This window comes from Anarhichas minor, unplaced genomic scaffold (assembly GCF_050575085.1).
Source record: "Anarhichas minor isolate MPS153535 unplaced genomic scaffold, ASM5057508v1 ptg000021l, whole genome shotgun sequence".
NCBI classification, from domain to species: Eukaryota; Metazoa; Chordata; class Actinopteri; order Perciformes; family Anarhichadidae; genus Anarhichas; species Anarhichas minor.
Genome location: NW_027466467.1, coordinates 8223049 through 8241024, shown reverse-complemented (window position 1 = coordinate 8241024; position 17976 = coordinate 8223049). Strand labels below are relative to the sequence as shown.

Here is a 17976-nt window from a genome sequence, read left to right as displayed (position 1 = left end):
CCCCACAGAGACTTATTATAAGCTCTAATTAATGGTGCAGAGTGTGTTTTGTGATTCTTATTTACAGTATTTAATTGCCTTTCAAAAACGTTTGCAAAAACTTGAAGTCAAGTCTATCGAAACACGATTAGTCTGAGGGGTGAAGCTGAGTGGGATACACAGTGTTGACCGGTCACAGTTTAGGGCAGTGGAAGGGCAAAGGTCATGCTTAAGCGGGTGAGAATGCATTGCGAGATTAGCGGGTTTAGTCAAGGTCTGCAAGTCTAATACTGCTTGACTACTTAACTGTCATTCACTATCCTTTTTTTGCAGACAATTGGGAGCTGCTCGAATGTAAACAGCAGGGAACTTGTTGGAGATAACTACATTTTGGGTCTGCTGTGCAGGTTTGCAGAAAGAATGGAGGAAGTTAAGACCGCATGGATGATAGAGAACAGAAGAGAAGAGCAGAAAGAGAAGAGGAGAGGAGAGGAACATTGAGTCTCCTATAGACATATTCAGATAAAGCTTCAGAATATGGGGATTTTACACCCAAGGGGGGAAAAAAAGGCTACCAAACAATTTAAAAAAAGCAATCTAAGTAGTAGTATACTGTGATATATTTATTTGTGGATATACTGACATTGTTGTGGTGCATTCTTGCCACAGTAATTGAACACACATGATTAGGCAGAAGGAGGGGAGACTGCTGGTAAGACCTCAGTCAGTCCTGTCACGCATCTCTTATTCACCAGCCCAGTGCGTGTGTGTGTGTGTGTGTACATGTGTGTGGTGAGAGAGTTTGTGTGTAAGATCAAGCTGGTTGTGTGTGTGTGTGTGTGCGATAACACACCATTGGCATTCTTCATTTGTAAATAATTGAATCAGGCTATTTTAGTTTGCTCAGAGCGCAGCTGTAATTTGCAGCCGTTCTGCTCTTAAGGACCAGTAATTATGGCTTTTAGAGTCTCCCAAAACAACTCAAATGGTTTCAAGTCATGACAGCTGTGCATCTGGGCCGCAACACACACACGTATACACACACTTAACATATGTGTGGCTGTTAATTAAACTGCTACACATTCTAACTGAATTGGATTTCAACATGTAGGTGCTTTATGGTTGAAAGCAGGTTTTTTAAATATATTTTCTAACTAATATTAATTAATATTTTGAATACCTTAATACACAGTGAATAGGATATAGGTCACACAACTTTACAAACAATTAAATATATGATTCCCCCCATGTCTTCAGTGAAATTATTTCGGATTTTTTCATAAATGTCCGATTTGACAAAATGAAAACAAGCTGAACAACCCTTTTAATGACTAACTCACAGTCTTCTTCAACATTATGGCAATCTCACAAAATCTATATAAAGAGATAAAAGGCGGAGCTTGGTCAACAGATATATAGGTAGATCGTTATGTAGGTTATTGCACACGTGAACAAGGCTTGTCTGAACCTTAAAGAGGACCTCTTTCTATTTCTACTGCGTCACCTGATTTGCTTGTTGTTTATCCAGTGCAGACACATACCTCGGGGTTAATGAAAGGATGGTTGTCTGTTCTGCAGACACTGCATACTCTGTCAGGCCTTAATAAACCGGAGTGCAGTCAATGTGATTCAATGGACGATTAACATTAACAGGAAAACAATAGACAAAAGTAAAATTAGCTTCCTCAACTGCTTTATGTATTACAACCCCATGCAGTGAAGCGTGGTCACATGAAAACTTTGTCATCACATAAATTATGAGAATAAAGCCAATTTACAAAAACTAAAGGGAAACACTTGTGTTTTACTTTACTGGATCCAGAATTATTCCCTGCTTTTCCGACTGAAAATAAAAACAATTAGCCATCCATCTATTCAATCAATTCAATTAACCTGGACAAAGTAACACATAACTGTTTTCATGATTGATTCTGTTGAGAATGCTGCATTGTTTTTTGTAATTAGGCAGAGCTTCATTAGTAATCAAGTAAGTTATTAAAATGGACAGAATTAGAATTTAGACAGCATAGGGGATGTTTTATAGAAAATACAATATTTTACAAGTTTTGTATCAGCACACTGTAAACATTATTTTTGACTGGCATGTAGAAAATAAGAATAAAGAGTAGAGAAGGAAAAAGCAGGAAATAGGCTGAGATTTTAACTCTTTCCAAAATTAGTAATCCCAGACGTATGTCCTGAGTGCTACGGCATATTATGAGCCTGAACATTGTACTTGATGATGAATATAAAACTGGCTATAGACTCTGGTGATGAAGTAAAGTACTTCAAACATCGGCAGTGTGTTACATTTTCATCAAATCAGGACTTTCACCAGACTGTAAACTCTTTGTGAATTGAGTTAATCCCAAAGGCACCTAACTGCTCATGGATCTAATTCACAGCTTGGTCAACAGTACGACACAACTGGAAGCATCCATGCAACTCGAGGATTATCTCCCCACCATCCGCTACCTTGAATATGGCACGGCCCAGGAAGCATATGGCTGCAATCTGTGGCACCCCTCACTGTTGGGCCTTCATTTGCTTTTAATTAAACACATGGAAACACACCCATGCTTGGGTAAATACCTGGCAAGGGACCAATGAAGAAACAATAGTATGGGCTAAGTTAATGATGATGTGAAGAAAGCTCATCCGTCAAGGACAATAATATCCACAATAATGAAGACTTTGTGTGTTTTATTGTCTATCTAGGGACACTGATTGCAGTAATACTCTTCCAAACTTGCAGCTGATGTGAGTAACAGTCTGCAGCTGTAGTTTGAAGATTTGCTAAAAGCAAATCGAAGTCCACAGTTACGGACCAGGCCATCGGCCGTCTGACATAATGCATCTCACATGTTTGTGCAGCTGGTTTTGTCGTATCATGGCTGGCTAATGAGGACTCTTTTCCTCCCCGTCTGGGAGTTATCCGAGTGTATCCCAGAGTAAACATGAAAACTGGGGCACACGCCTTGGAAGTTGAGGTTAGGTGAAGTAAACCCACTAATGTGCCAATCATGTCAACAGCATTAGTGCTTGAACACCTTTAATCAAGCGATTGGCGTTCACACACATTGTTCCAAACATATGTCTGTGTGTGTGTTTGTTTGGATTATGGGGGCTATAGCGACAGTAATCCCCAGACAACATGGACGTCAGAGGCAATCCAATTTACGGTGTGATACTGCTTAACTCTTATAGATACAGCGTGTTGTACTGTATTTGAGAATAATTTAACAGGAGAGGTTGAGTTGTAGGATTTTACTTGTTTCTTACCAAAGGTTACATCTACGTCAGCGGCTAACTGAGGCTTTAATTGGGAACAGCGGTGCTTTGAGCTAAATGTTAATGTCAGCAAGGCGTGCTCACAATGACAGTGCCAACGTTCTGATGATTAGCATGTTCAACATCTAATTTAAGGATGCTAACATTTGCCACATTAACACTTTAAGTGCAGCTGAACCTGTCAGTTGAATGTATTTGGTCATTACCCAATGACATGATAATGACGCTACATTAAAAAGGATCCAGCAAGTTATCACAATTCATCCTGATGGGAACATGAATGTGCCAAATTGCATGGCAATCCATCCAATAGTTGATATTTTTCAGTCTGGACCCATAGACTGGTACTGCCATCCCTACAGCTGTGCCGTTAGCATGCCTTACATACTTAAACAAAGCATCACCAGATTTCAATAACTAAATCCCTGGACCTTTGTCAGCAGTTTCCAACTTGCAGAGGCTGATGCAACAAACCAGAACTTCAGTGGCATCTGTTTCCAGGACAATGGAGCTGTTTGTTCGAATGTGACGAAGGCGCACATTTACCAGGCAAGTTTAACAACCCAGTGGAGGGTGATGCTCCTAATCAGCCTCTACACCACATTGTCATTCATTTATGCATTAAACAGATGGGAGAAGGTGACTGTTATGCACTCTTGTGAACACCAGACACATGTGTGTTCATTCTCTGGAGAGAAACACCAGCTGTCAATCAAAACACTCACTGAAATACTCCTTTATTCCAAATGCAGGACCAGGTCAGCCAAATAAAACATGCATAAGTTGTTTTTGTCATATTCTATATCTACATTATAGATATTTAATACATAAATGATTCTATCCATACAAAATATAAAAATATGTGAGGCCTCATTTACAACCATATGTACATGGACTTCCTTAACTTAAGTGAAATTATTAATTCATTTATCTATGTACATACTATGAACTGAATACAATAGTACAGTATATCCTATATCTAAATCACATTGCGTGAAAAAGCTAAGCTGTACCAAACAGACTACCTTGCACACTTGTGTGCTGCATGGAAATGAAGTTATGATTAAAAAGAAATTGCACATCAGCTTTTGATAAATGTTGTGACTTGATAGAACTGCGCATGTAACTGTTAGCCTTAATACTCAGGAGATATTCCGAAACATTAAAATGAACAAACATGCAAACACTGTTGCTTTTTCACTGTTAACCGACTGTAATTCATCACTGACTTTCAATTACTTGATATTCAACACTCAACAACACTGAATAAATGGACTGAGAGTTTTTTTTATTTTTTTGTTCCAGATGGGAGATCTTAGTGTACACAAGCTGGACAAAGAGTACTTTCCTTTACCAGATAACAGGATGTTAGGAGATAATGCAGTTCTTGCTTTTTCTGCGTTTGCGGGTGTGTAACTGCCCGCTGTGGTTGGGTCCTCCAATCCCGTTGTACTTATGGACGAGCTCCTGGTTGCTGAGGTAGCGCAGCTGGATGGGTCTGGGGATCGGCTCACCCAAGAAGTAACCTTCGTCCTCTGATTCGGAGGATGAAGAGCAAGTGGAGCACCAGCCATCGTCATCGTAATCATCCCAGGAGTACTGGTTCAAGCCAGTGCGTCGGCTGGACCCAGGGTTTTGAAGAGTCAGGTCTGAAGTGGTTCTGGGGCACTGCCTGAAAGGTTGGGGCTGGTATCTGCCCCCTCCTCCTCCTCCGAACTGGTCCCTGATGCTCCTTGGTGGCGGGAAACGGTCGTAATCCTCACGGACACGTAACTGTGGTCTTTCTTGAGGTCTCACCCTTCGCTCTGCCACCAAGTTGAGAGCGTTTTCTGAACGGGATCGACGGGATCTCCGGGAGCGGTGGTGGTGGTGCCGGCGCCTCTGGGGAGTCTCTTCTGGAGCATCCATCCGTATACCGGCTCCCCTTCCACCTCCTCCACCACCGACACCACCCACCCTGCGCTCACTGATGGGGGGTAGGCGGGCAGCATTGGCGCTGCTCACCAAACTCACCCTATCCTCCTCTTGGAAGGTGAAGCCAGGTGGTAACTTAGTCATACCCATACTCACACCCATGCCAGGGCGGTCGCAGTACTGCACCTGGTACTGGGAGGATCTGGAAGGATCCATTTCCATGTAGGGCTGACTGGCGGTGAGGCTGTGAATAGACTCGGAGCTACGAAACTGCACTGAGGAGTTGAGTGTGCCCATGTTACTTTTCTCTGACACGTTCATTCCAGAGTCTTTGCTCAGGTCTGGCATGGAGAAACGAGAAAGGTGCTCCTGTCGCTTTCCTCCTCCATCTGCTGAGTGGCCTGTGGGCAAATAGAGTTAAGTTTGGTGTCAGTAGGCGGTTTATTCAATATCATCCCATAAATGTTATACTTTAGTCAAGCTGAATTTCAGATTACATGGCCAGCAATGTCAGCACAAGTTGTGATGTATACCAGCAACAATACTCACACTATTGTTTTAAAAAACACACAACTTCCCATGTAATGCTAACAAAGTACTAGAACCGAAAACAAGGCCAAGCAGAGGTCTAACGGCTACTGTTTTACCCACCTGTTGCATTGGACAGGGCCAGGGACTCCATGGATCCTCTTGGCGTCTGCTCCAGAGGGGTCAGTTGCTCTGTGAAGTTAAGTGCATTGATGGGGTTCCTGCTTCTTGCTACCTGGGTTGCTGCTGGTGGCCCCGTCTCTCTTTCCCTGTCCCTCTGAAAGCCGTGCAAACTGATTGAGCGCTTGTCAGAGGAGAAGCCATTGTGGTGCTGAGAACAATGGGACACCTCTGTGAAGCTCTTTTGGGTCCTCAGTTTGGGTGGATAGTACTCGTCTGGAGCTGGCGGTTGGAACCACATCTCATTCAGAGAGTGGCCCTTCATGGCTGAGATGGGTGGCCTCTTTAAACCTCCATTCTCTTTGATCCTGTGATCCTGCTGATGATTATTCTGTACAGGGCAGGTGGGGATATAGGCAGTCCTGACATTGCACTGGCTCAGGAGCTGAAGAGGGGTGGGGTTGACAGTTAGGTCTGACTGGGATTCATAATTATAGCCGTCACCTGCTTGCTCTTGGCTCTGCCAGGCAGGAGGCTCGCGCGTCAAACTGGGCGTTTGGCTGGAAAGACTCAGAAGATCCATTTGTAGAGACAGTGGGTCCACTTCCCCTGAGAATCTCTCAGTCTGAACTCCACCACCTCCGCCTCCATTCTTCCCTGCCTTGGCGCTGCGTCTGGACTCTCTGGTGGATCGAGCGCTTTGGAAGGCGGAATCAGAGGAGTCCGAGCCATTGGGCTCCTCCCCGAGACTGCAGGAGCGTGAGCAGAAGATCTGGCCCTGCTTGGGCAGGAAGGGCCGACCAAGCAGAGAGCGTTTACAGCGGGCGCAGCAAAAGCAGCCCTCTGTGGCGTGCCAGTGCTGCCCATCATACGTCATCTGGCCTTGGTCAATGCCTGCAGGATAGATACAGATGGGTTTATGTAAAATAAGATTATGGGCCTCATTTATAAATGCACAATTAAAATACAAAGCACCATATGTATATCAAAGAGCTTGAAATTTGTTATTTAAAATGTTGTTTTATGTGAAAATAGTGGCACTTTAGAAGTTGCTTGTTGAGAGAGAAAATAAAGCTGGAGGCTGTAGTTTAACTGTTCCTGGGGGCGAACCCATTATGGAACTTTCCCAGCATTGTATAAACACATTGCATTTTGATTATGCCTGCAGTTGTTGCAGGGAGAAAGAAAACCAGCTATTTGCTAATGGCTGCCATCTGGTTACAGCATGTTTTCTGATGGTTTCAATTTATAATCAGTTGTGTTTTTTAGCCAAATACTTTTCTATATCCTGCCTGACGAATAATTACAGAGCAAATTTGTTGAGAGGTATGTGCCAAAATCACACCTGGGCATCCTGTTGGGGGATACGCACACACAGAGGTTTAACAGGAGGTGGAAGTGAGCCAAGAAGTGGTAATATGAAGGTTTCCCACTGAAAAATACCCCAGTTTCTCCTCTCAGTAGGTTTGCCTCTAACACTACAGGTTGTGTGATGTTTAAATTTGTATTTAACCGACATGTGGTGCATGGGTCTGCGACAAAAACAGATCCTGAGTGTGAAAAGTAACTTGATACAGTAATGCCCTTGCCCCACTGTGGTTTCATGTTGCATGGTTATATACTGTACATATTTCTGTGCTCTGTAAGCTGAGGTCTCTTTGCTCCTCCGCTATGTGACCCCGCCTCACATGCCTGGCCATGACATCATTCAGGGATAAACTGCTAAAAACCAGGCCAGAGCCTTTCTACTGTAGCTCTTTTCTGCTGTGTTACTAAAAATGAGGTCACACATTCACGCTCCTTTAAAATAAAACTGCAGCCCAATAATGTTCCATTTAATTTTTCCATGTATCCATGTATTTAGCATTACATTTTTTTCTGTTAGCGTTCCTTTTCATGACCTGCTGGTGATTAATGCAGTTTGTATTAACAGTGATAGATGCCGGCAGCATACCGATATGTTCCCCGCAGGAGTCGCAGTACTCGGCGTAGAGGGACTCGAAGCAGGAGCAGCAGTAGGGCCGCCCCTCCTTCATGATGTAGCGCTGCCCCCCCAGCACAGTCTCGCACTCGAAACAACAGAAGTGCTTCATGTGCCAGTGACGCCCCTCTGCCTCAGTGCACTCATCCGCAAGGATGATCTAAGAAAGGCGAAATAAGAAAGAGCATCGTTTATCACAGGTCCTCGGCGGTAAAACCTCAGTTGGGTTATTACTCTTCACTAAATGACAGGACAAAGGTTCGGCTCGCCCTCCCTCCCTTTTCATAGGCACTGCTTTCTCCACTAGAGCTTAGTACTCTTAGATCATCCTCTTTGTCACCGACGTGTAGAAAAGGCTAATGTGTGTGGGGACTTAAATCTAAGTCAAATCTAGATGGTGCATTTACTTTTAATTACACTGCTGTTAAAACACCAGGGTGCTTTTGAAGTACTAACAGCGTCCTTTTCCCCATTTGCAGAGAGTGAAAGTCAGTGCTAATGGTTGGGAGATCAAGATATTGAGAGCTGACCCCATTAGACTGGAAAAACCCTTGCATGTGTTAAATTGTGACAGGGTGTGTTGGGAAGCATGTGAGCATCATACGACAGCAGTTTGGCCCAATAATGGCATGTGCAAAATTTGTGTGTGATAACATTTAATAAATAGCTCCACCAACACTGCCCCACATTACAGGCACAGTATGTTCAAATAAGTAATATGTGTGTGTGTGTTAACACATGATCATCCATGTGCAGACGTGTGCGTGTGTGTGCATGTGACGAGCGTCTACCTCATCGCAGGCGGTGCAGCGTGGCTTCAGCCTCTCGGCGTGGTGCCGGCCGCAGTAGATCTTCCCGTCCTGGTAGAAGTAGATGAGGTCCACCAGGAGCTCGTTGCACATGCTGCACACAAAGCAGGCTGGATGCCAACACACGCTGTGACCCGCCCGTGACGCAAACACAGCAATGTCGCCACCATTTATCTGGCCTCCGCACTGAGAAGAGGTGGAGGAAGAAGAAAAAGAAGAAGAGCGTTTTAAGTTAACGGCTGCAGCTTTTATTAGTACTTACATCCCACTTTTTTTTTTTTCCAGTATCAATTCTAATTCTTAAACTATAATTAGTGGCTGATACTGAGTTCAAATTCTATAACTGAGCTACTTTTTTGTAGTTAGACTTTAAATCTGTACACCTGGGCATCCAGTGGCCAAGTGGTGGACCTTTCATGCTCCCTAGGTTTCCTGTCTGCCTCTTAGATCGTCAATGTCCAATAAAGGCAAAGTACCAAAAACAACAACACTAAGATTCTTTAAAAGGCTTATGGAAAACCTATACAGTTTATCACAAAGCAAAATTACCATTTCATTATGACAGTGATGAAGAAAGTAATTGTGTGACACTCATCCAGAATAAATGTTTCCTTTATACAATAATTACAAAAGAAAAGGCTGTAAAGCTATTGATACATATTTCTGAGAGTCACCAACACAAAATGATTTATTGAAGTCTTGAAGAGCAGTATCAATAAATGATTGTCTTCCCAATCGTGTGAGCGAGGAGGCAGCATGAAGTCAGCTGGGTCGACTAGAGATAGACTCTAATACACATGCTCTATGAGCTCCAAATTAGGTCTGGGGAACTCTGAAACACTTTTTGGTTCCGCTGAAAAGAACGTTCATTAAAATGAAAGGATGGGCGCCATCTTGAAACATGGGATGGTATCATTTGTTCCCTAATGTGAAGTAATTCCTGTTCAAAGCAGGTTGATGGGCTACCAGAGACAGGCAGTGTTGAACCATTTGTGATGATTTAATTGGTCTATAATGTATATTCAAAACTTCCTAAAGCCAAAGGTTATGTCTTCATTGCCTTTGTCCGATCAACAGTCCAAAACCCAAAGATACTCAGTTTACTATCAGACAGCATCTTCACAAAGCTGGAACTTGAGAATGTTTAAATGCCAATTTTATGGGATCCTTTTACACGGTCATTATCTGTGCTGATACAGATTGAGTGTATGGGACTGGCCAACACAACTTCGCACATACCCTGAACTAAACAGAGCACATGGGCGTGTTTACATGTGTGGTAGGGGAGGGCAAGGACAGACGCAGAGAGGAAGTCGAATGGCTGCTGGAGGACGATGGTGGAGCAAAGGGGAGAATAAAAATTGAGTGATATATTGGAGGATAAAAAGGAGAGCGAGTTTGGCGTGGAGGTGTAAAGGTAGAGAAGCCAGAAAGATAAACGAGATGGAGTGCTAAGGAGACAGGGGGGAAAGGTCGGATAGGCAAAGTAGATTTAGAGGGGCGGGAAGATGGGGACGGAACGAAAGTTACAATCAGGTTATCAAACTGGCTCAGAGCCTACTGCTGCAAGGAGGCTAAAGGGGGGGGGGGGGGGTCGGGAATTCAATCAATACACACTCTCCCAACAATCTGTTCCCTCACGTATGTGTGTGTCTGCTGAGCAAATGAGAAACATAAGCTATAAAGCAGCTACCCACCCGGGGCACCAACACAACAGAGAGTAGCTCCGATTTGCTTGAGCCTGTTGTACAGACACTAAAACAAATAGCTAGCGGATGCTGTAGTGTGTTTTTTTTGTTAAAAGAACACTCTATTGCACTCTATAGTCGCATAAGGCCACTACAAGAATAAACGTAGACAACATGTTAAATATTTGATGGGACTACTCCGGGTACTATACTATGACGTATGTTCCGGAGGATTTAGAGCAGTTTGAACTGGAACTTAGTTCTCTAACGTTTTATGAAGCCGTCTGTGGTTAACAGACGCCTTCTCTGGAAAAATGAGACACAACATACACATGCAACACCTCAAGATCCTCTCAAGAACTACACTTTGAGGTGAGACTGACAAGGTCACAACCGTGTTATAAAAGCACACGACTGTTGCATCTCTGCCCTTTATATGTCAACGTAAAGCATTTCTCGTACATCATTACAAAGACCAGAAATGGCAGCAGGCTGTTCAGCATGTCCGTCACACGATTCATTGCTTTCATTCCACCGACCACATGACACACCTTTGATCTTGTCACACTTAATAATTCACTCTCGTCACGGGACGCGACGCAGAAATGACATTTCGAAGCGAAACGCTGGGCGGCTTTCAGATCATCTTTGATCTTGTCGTGTCTCTCGACGGCTGGAGAAACGACACAAACATTCATGTTTTTGACATTTCTGTCAGCTACCTGTTCGCAGATTGCCCCCGTCATCGTCAAGGGAAATGGGCGGACGTTGCCGCGGCCCAGGTTCTCCCGTTTCCGTTGGGTGCTGAAGAGCTTCAGTTCTCGCTTCTCCTCGTCGTCCAGACCGTTACAGTAGCGGATCTACACACACACACACACACACACACACACACACACACACACACACACACACACACACACATCACATGAGGATACATTTGTTAAGTGTGATCTGTTATACAGACACAGAAAGTTTAAGGTGGTTGCCTGTGTTATATAAAGTCAATATAGCAATATCAAACTTTTATATTATTGCCACAAACAAAGGCAGCACTTATCTCAAGTCAATAGTTAAGCATTTGTTAGCATTTAAAGACAATTATTGTATTAATTTTATGTTATTATTATCAGGTTGGTGTAGAGGTGCTAAGCGTATCGATCTTCTTAGTGCTGTTGTCAACTGTTTATGGCAATCACACCAATATCTCAACATTATATGGTAATGTTTAATGATAAAAAAATATGTGGGAAGCTTTGCACACAAACACCTCACTATCTCATTCCTAACCATTCAGAGGACAGACTATTTTTTCCTGTGTCTGTCTCCTCCCTTCTCTTCTCTTATCTCTGTATTGCCCTGAAGGAGGGCAGGGAGGGAGGGAGGGATAGATGGATGGATGAGGTGATGGGGGAGGGGGTCAGTTTGGACTCTCACCTCATTGTCGTGGGGTGGGAGCTGATGGAGCAGCTGTTTGATGCGGTATTTCTCTCCTGGGCTGTTAACATAGGGCACCTTGTCCTCAGGCAGGGAGCTGTAATACTGATGAACCTGAGCAAGAGACAGAGACAGAGAGAGGATGAGAGTGATGAAGAACAACAACATACCTGTAACACGTAAACTAGCTAAACTAACCCATAATTTTCAATACGCTCTCGATTACTATTTGTAAATGTAGTCTTTTATAATTACAGCACTGTGCAGAGACTAAATTAAATGGATCTACAACCAGGAGAAACCAACACACAGAAAATCACTACGATTTATGGCCCACCAGCGGAGACTTAACGGAACCTCACCTCTCCATCTTTGCACATTGACATGGGAATGTATAGCTGACCTGTCAAATGTCCAAACACTCATGCACACCCATGCTTAACATGGATACATTTTGCGTGTGCACACAAATGTGTGTGACAGCAGGATGAATGCTAATCTGGCCATTCGAAATTGCTTTGGACATTCTTTATATTACAGCGGCAGACAATGAGTGTCATCTCCCTGTTATTTATTGCAGTCTTTTTTATTACACTGTAACAGGGGGCCGGGGTATAACAGAGGTCAGGCAGTCAAATATGAATGTGATTGGAGGGGGTGCAATCGACGAAAGCCACAGGGTTTTAGATGGAGATTTGGGGACAGAGGTTAAAGAATGAAGAGGAAAATTAGAGGTGACAAGAGGGAAATAAAACAAAATGTTAGAGGGACGAAGAGAGAGAGAGAGTAGTAGAAGAAGAATGAACAAGATGATGTTTGATCAAATGAAAGAAACAACACATAACTAAGGCTCGGAATGTAAAGACGAACATGATCGATACCTGCTGACTAGGTCAGACCAATCTTAACGACCTGATCCGTCTACTGAATGGATCTACTGACTGGAAGCCATCAGCTTCGTCCTTGGCAATAACACAGAGTCTGTCACACAAAAACAGATCAACTTGAATAATGCAGAAACGCATTGGTACGTAAAGACCGGAGACCAAAATTTAAAATGTATTGCTTTCAAAAACTCTCATATCTTAAAGTATTAATTGTCTGAGCGACACATTCTGTATCAAGAGCATTTCCATGAAGCGTTGCACAAGCATGTTTGTTGTTGGGATGCATTAGCAGCAGGAACCTCGTGTTGTAAGTGTAACCTAATTCTTTCTGCTCTGCTTTTGTTGGCTTCCACCGGTGTTGGCGAGGGACGCTGGGTTCTTGGCCAGCAGCTCGGCCCGGGACACCGGCAGGGGGGGATCTCAGGATAATTCATGAAAGACTAACTGTGGTCAAGCACTGATAAATCAAACAGCGCCTATGCTTCCAGATGAGCACACGCACACACTGCTAATGATAAATTAAGAAACAACAACAATAGGGTTACAATCTGGAGGTGAAAGGCACATTGCCTCGAGGAAAAGATCTAAAGACAGATACACACACGCACACTTGCATGCACATAATGGACACAGTTGCAGTGAGAGTCAGGAGGAGCAGCTTGTGATAATAACTGTAATCGAAAGCAGACGGACAGAACTAAAGACAGGGCAGAATTTTCGAACTGTACTGAAAGGAGTGTTTTTAAAAGCTAAAGCAGAGGACTTCGCAACTGAGTGACAAGAGCGATGGCTTCACACAGCTGGTTTCTATTGCTGTAAATGGCCAGACAGCCAGAGGAAAAGACACCACCGGGCACCAGCCCTAACATTCTCTCAACAAGCCACTTTACAGTGGTTATTGGACATGGATGTTATACTGTTGAGAAAACACTGGTAGTTACAGCCAAACGTAGTGGGAAGGATGTTGTTTTCACAGCGAAGTGAGCAGATTTAACGGCTGTGTTTTCATTCTCTGTCTTTCTCTTCTCACGTCCTTGCTGAGATGTGCAAGTTCCCATGAATCGGCAGTCAACACAGTCGTGAAAACAAATTCAATGCGTTTTAAAGTTAAAAGGCATGAGATTGGTGAATCAAGCACGAAATCAAAGCTACACCGAATGTACTAAAAGCCCACAGCCAAGCTAGCAACTCTGTGAGGTCGTATTTAGGAGCAGCGGCGCTTTGAGTCACATGCCAACTTTAACTCTGATGGGAATGAGTCCTAATTGTTGTCAGGTCCATTTTAGAACAGGTCAAACTAGCCTCGGGTACATTTTAGACTGGCTTTTTGTTGTTTGAAAGTTAATTTATCCACATTAGAGCTGTTGAGCAGTCTGAAACAGCAGACTTCATGATCGAATGGAAATTAAAATATGATCCTGGTACATGCCGAATAGAGTCTGAACATTAGACTGCAACTCTTGCTACGTGATGGTAAAAAAAACACATACAGGCCAATGCTGAGTAACATTCTTGGCCTTGACAAGTTGTAACTTGGCAACATCGCTGAATTTTATTCGAGTAGGATGGAGAGAAGAGAGCAAGAGGAGACAGTGGGAGAGAGAATGTTGGAAGGCCCTCCTTCACACTATAATAGCATCTCCAACAAACTCAGTAATGGCCATGTTTGATGATAAAGGTCTGTATTTCAGCGATTGTTGACTACAATTATAACAGAGAGTTGAACAGTCCCGAGTGCTCCCTCATAACTCTCAGATACGTCTGATTGAATATAGCAGTCATGGTCTGAAATCCCTCGTTACAGAGTGGCGACTTTACACCACCGCTGGCTGAATAGCAGACTCATACACAGCCCAGGCTCCCTACGGGGAAACCTAAACCCACCGTTTAGATCCTGGAGATTAGCTTTGTGTTTACCGTCTCCCTCCGTCTTTACCTTGTGCAGAGGAAGGCCGGGTGTTGAAAAGCTCCACATCAGGCATACTTCCGCTCCTCTGCGAGAGGTCACATAATGCGTTTCCACAGCTTGAATGACTTGGACGTCAGGTTGGAAAAATAGAAATCGTGATAGCTACGGACATTTTTCATGTAGGCTGTTAAAAACATTCTTGATTTTTTATTTTCAAGGTTATTCGGTGTTGTGCTCCGGGGATACTGCACAGTCCAGTTTTCATTATGGCCCGACTGTTCCTGAGGTCTTATCACCACTAGACGAGAACCTAATTGACTTCAGGGTTAGACATGTGACCCTGGAGGGGGATGAGAAATAGCTGCGCTCAGTCCTCGGGAGTGAGAACAGGGGGCTGTGCCAACATTGTATTGACCAGTTCATTGCTTTCAGCTCATCAACAAAATGAAACCAGCTTCCATAAACGCTTCTATTGTGCTATAAAACTGGAAACCCTCCCACATGTGCACACATGTGCATGGGACCATTTAATACATTTGTGTATTGCTCAGGCTTAGCTTAGTCCCTGTGACAGAGATGAAACCTACTCCCAACATGTTTGGGGGCGGAATTAATAGGAGATTAAATTGACTGTTGGAGCCACAAAATCCTTGTTATTCATTAGCCTGCAGAAGGAGCAGTCAGCAAGATTGGTGAGCCATCATATGGTGAGGTGCAGTTTGAACTTAACACTTACAAAATATCAGGGTTACACTATAGTGGTATGTATGTGAATACATATGATTGTATGACTGAATTCTACATGTGCATATCACTGGGAATTCTTTTCTCCAAAGCTAAAATATTTTACAACACCAAACTTGGATCGTTTTGTGTATAAATGTGAACTACCTGGAGTCACACAGTAGTATGTACGGTGAAATCAGAGCTTTTTGATGAGTGTGATTGCAACATTAACCCAGGACTGTCATTAGAGCCATTTTTTTTAGAGTTGTGCCATGCTGTTGAAAACACCTGCTGTTAGACAACAAACAATATTTAGCACAAAGCCGTGGGCTTAATCTAATGTGGACAGTCAACGTTTCTGGTCTTTAGATTTATTCACACCACAGTGGATGAGTTGGGTCACTATGTGGCGTCTACAATCCGGTGCGATTGACAACTCCTGACAAAACTACAATTTAACAGATGTCTGACATAGACATCAATGGTGCCTTCCAGTGTGAATGCGACGAGGCCCGGATAAGTGTAAGATACTGATACCTGTTCAGGTTTGAGTCCTGGTGGTACCCAGGCGTACTCCTCCAGGGCGCAGCCCGAGTCGTCGTCTGAGGTGGAGTTCCTCTGGAAGTCGTACATCAGCTTGGTGACCGTCTTCTCCATCTCTACAGGCATGGCTGTCACAGCATGCTCCTCACGGCGACACTTACAGTGCACACAGATCTTCCTACCATGGACAAACACAGACAAAGAGCATCTGTCAAGCCAATGTCGTATGTAGACTACACTTTTGTTCAATGGGAACATATTAATAAAAGATTTACTGCAATGAGAGACGGACTAAAAATGAGGGCAACAGTTATTTGACCTCAGAATAAACCACCATTAGGCTGCAAACAAACCCTCAGTTAAATAAATCACCCTGTAAACAGAAATACATTTGGGGAGATAGAGTTTCAACAGAAACAAGACGTCATGCTGCAGTTGCTATTTGGGCCTCTGAAGCCTGCCATTAATCACCAAAAAATAAAAAATAACCCAAATTGCTTTTTTCAAAAGGTAACCTCAGACTAATTGTAAAAAAAAAAAAAAAAAAAAAAAGTACAATCCGTCAGCCAACCTAATTGCCTGTAGAAATGGTCAAGCCCCCTCAAAAATTACATGAATCTCTACTTTTGTTCAAAACCACATGAAGTCAGTTTGCAGACCCTCTACCGGTAAAGGATGTTAACTCCACACAGTTCAAGAGGTCAAGGCTTCCCACTGCAGCTCTCACAGTAAAATGCGGGTACCACAAATACAACGCTCAACAATCCTCTGGATTACTAAGAACAAGTATATAATTACAAACAGGCTATAGAAATTAGCAGAATACAGACAACGACAGTGATGGAAAGCAGCACTGTACACACACCAAACACTCCCCTATGCAGAAGGTTAGCGGGAAACAATAGCAGATGCTTAGCCAGGAGAGTGCTCCACTCTCATTAGTCAAGCAGACCAACCCAGTTAAAAAGTGGAAAGTATCCATCCATTAGGAGTGTTTGACACACACACACTCCTCCCGCTAGCTGTTCTTTCATGTCCAGTGGTGTCCAGAGAGTAATAAAGAGTGCTGCGATATTTCATACACTCAAACAACTATTCGGCAGTGTTGTCTTACAAAATATTGAGATTAACAGAATTACTCGTTGTCGAGTGACACGGAGCTTGTGACATCTCACAAAAAGCAGAGGAGGATGTGGGTTAAATACCTGAGTGCATGGATTAAAATTAGAATGAAGGTCACCTTCACCACGTCTGTACTTGGAGACGCTTCATACATACAGATTCTCATGTCCTTGACAGCTATAAGCCTCTGCATGAAGAGGGAAACTGGGTGGCCAGAAGGTTGCATCCCACTAACCCTTGTTGCCCCCTCAGGCGGACAAATCTGGGAGACAATCCCATTACCTTCCCAGACGGACGCCTGACAGACAGCCTTATGGAGGAGCTTAAGGACACTCAGGACACTGTTTGACAGCTCGATCGGCTGAGGATCCTTTAGTGTAAAGTGCTTGGAGCGCAGACAGCACCATGTGGAGAGCTGGCCAAGTCTCACCTTGTCTGTTGTCAAAGGAGGACTTCTTGTCCATGGGTTGAGTCTTGGTTAACAAAACACTTCGATCTATTCAGCTTAGCTCTGATGGATTTTGATGATAGCCCGTGGAAATACGTAGCTCTCCAAGTAAAACATCCCATTGACATGCCACAACTGGCCATTTGACATGTAATCCTTAAAAAAGAAAACATAAAAAAATATTAAGGTCAGTTCCAGCTTTCAACAGTGCCCTGAGCAGAGAGGCAGGCATCTGCGGTCATTGTGGAAGGGCAAGCAACAAGCTTCAGAAACTGAATCCACGTAAAGTGGCCAGATATCATTGTCATGAATATTAATGGTTATGATAAACAGAGCAGCTCAGGAAGACAAAGTCATCAAGCAGCTGTCAAGCAGGCCGACTGGTAGAAGGCTGTTTGGCAAATCCCTGTCCCGGCGGCATGATGCTATAGCCTGGGGCGACGCAGCTTGCCTCATTACAACCCAGCACCTTCACCAACATTACTAATTTAAGGGTGATTAACTGGCTGACACACAGAGAAATTTGCCCGCATCTAGAAGAGCACACACTCGCAGAGAGCATGATGATTGGAAGTGAAAGACAAAGACACCAAAGGC

General features: G+C 43.6%; 1 protein-coding gene across 3 annotated transcripts in view; it reads right to left on the bottom strand.

The window, feature by feature from the left end:
- Positions 1 to 4638: 4638 nt before the first annotated feature.
- The window catches only part of prickle2b (prickle homolog 2b), an 80814-nt gene continuing 67476 nt past the window's right edge, over positions 4639 to 17976 (bottom strand). The window contains exons 1-8 of one of the 3 annotated variants that reach the window (XM_076096064.1): positions 15804 to 16897; positions 11745 to 11858; positions 11033 to 11170; positions 8605 to 8808; positions 7787 to 7973; positions 5836 to 6726; positions 5232 to 5585; positions 4639 to 5174 (exon numbers count right to left, since the gene is read on the bottom strand). In XM_076096064.1, the coding sequence (XP_075952179.1) occupies positions 4639 to 5174; positions 5232 to 5585; positions 5836 to 6726; positions 7787 to 7973; positions 8605 to 8808; positions 11033 to 11170; positions 11745 to 11858; positions 15804 to 16067 (2688 nt within the window). In that variant the 5' untranslated portion in view covers positions 16068 to 16897. Of the gene's footprint in view, positions 5586 to 5835; positions 6727 to 7786; positions 7974 to 8604; positions 8809 to 11032; positions 11171 to 11744; positions 11859 to 15803; positions 16898 to 17976 lie in introns of those variants that run through there. The other 2 variants (XM_076096065.1, XM_076096063.1) reach the window with 2 other exon arrangements.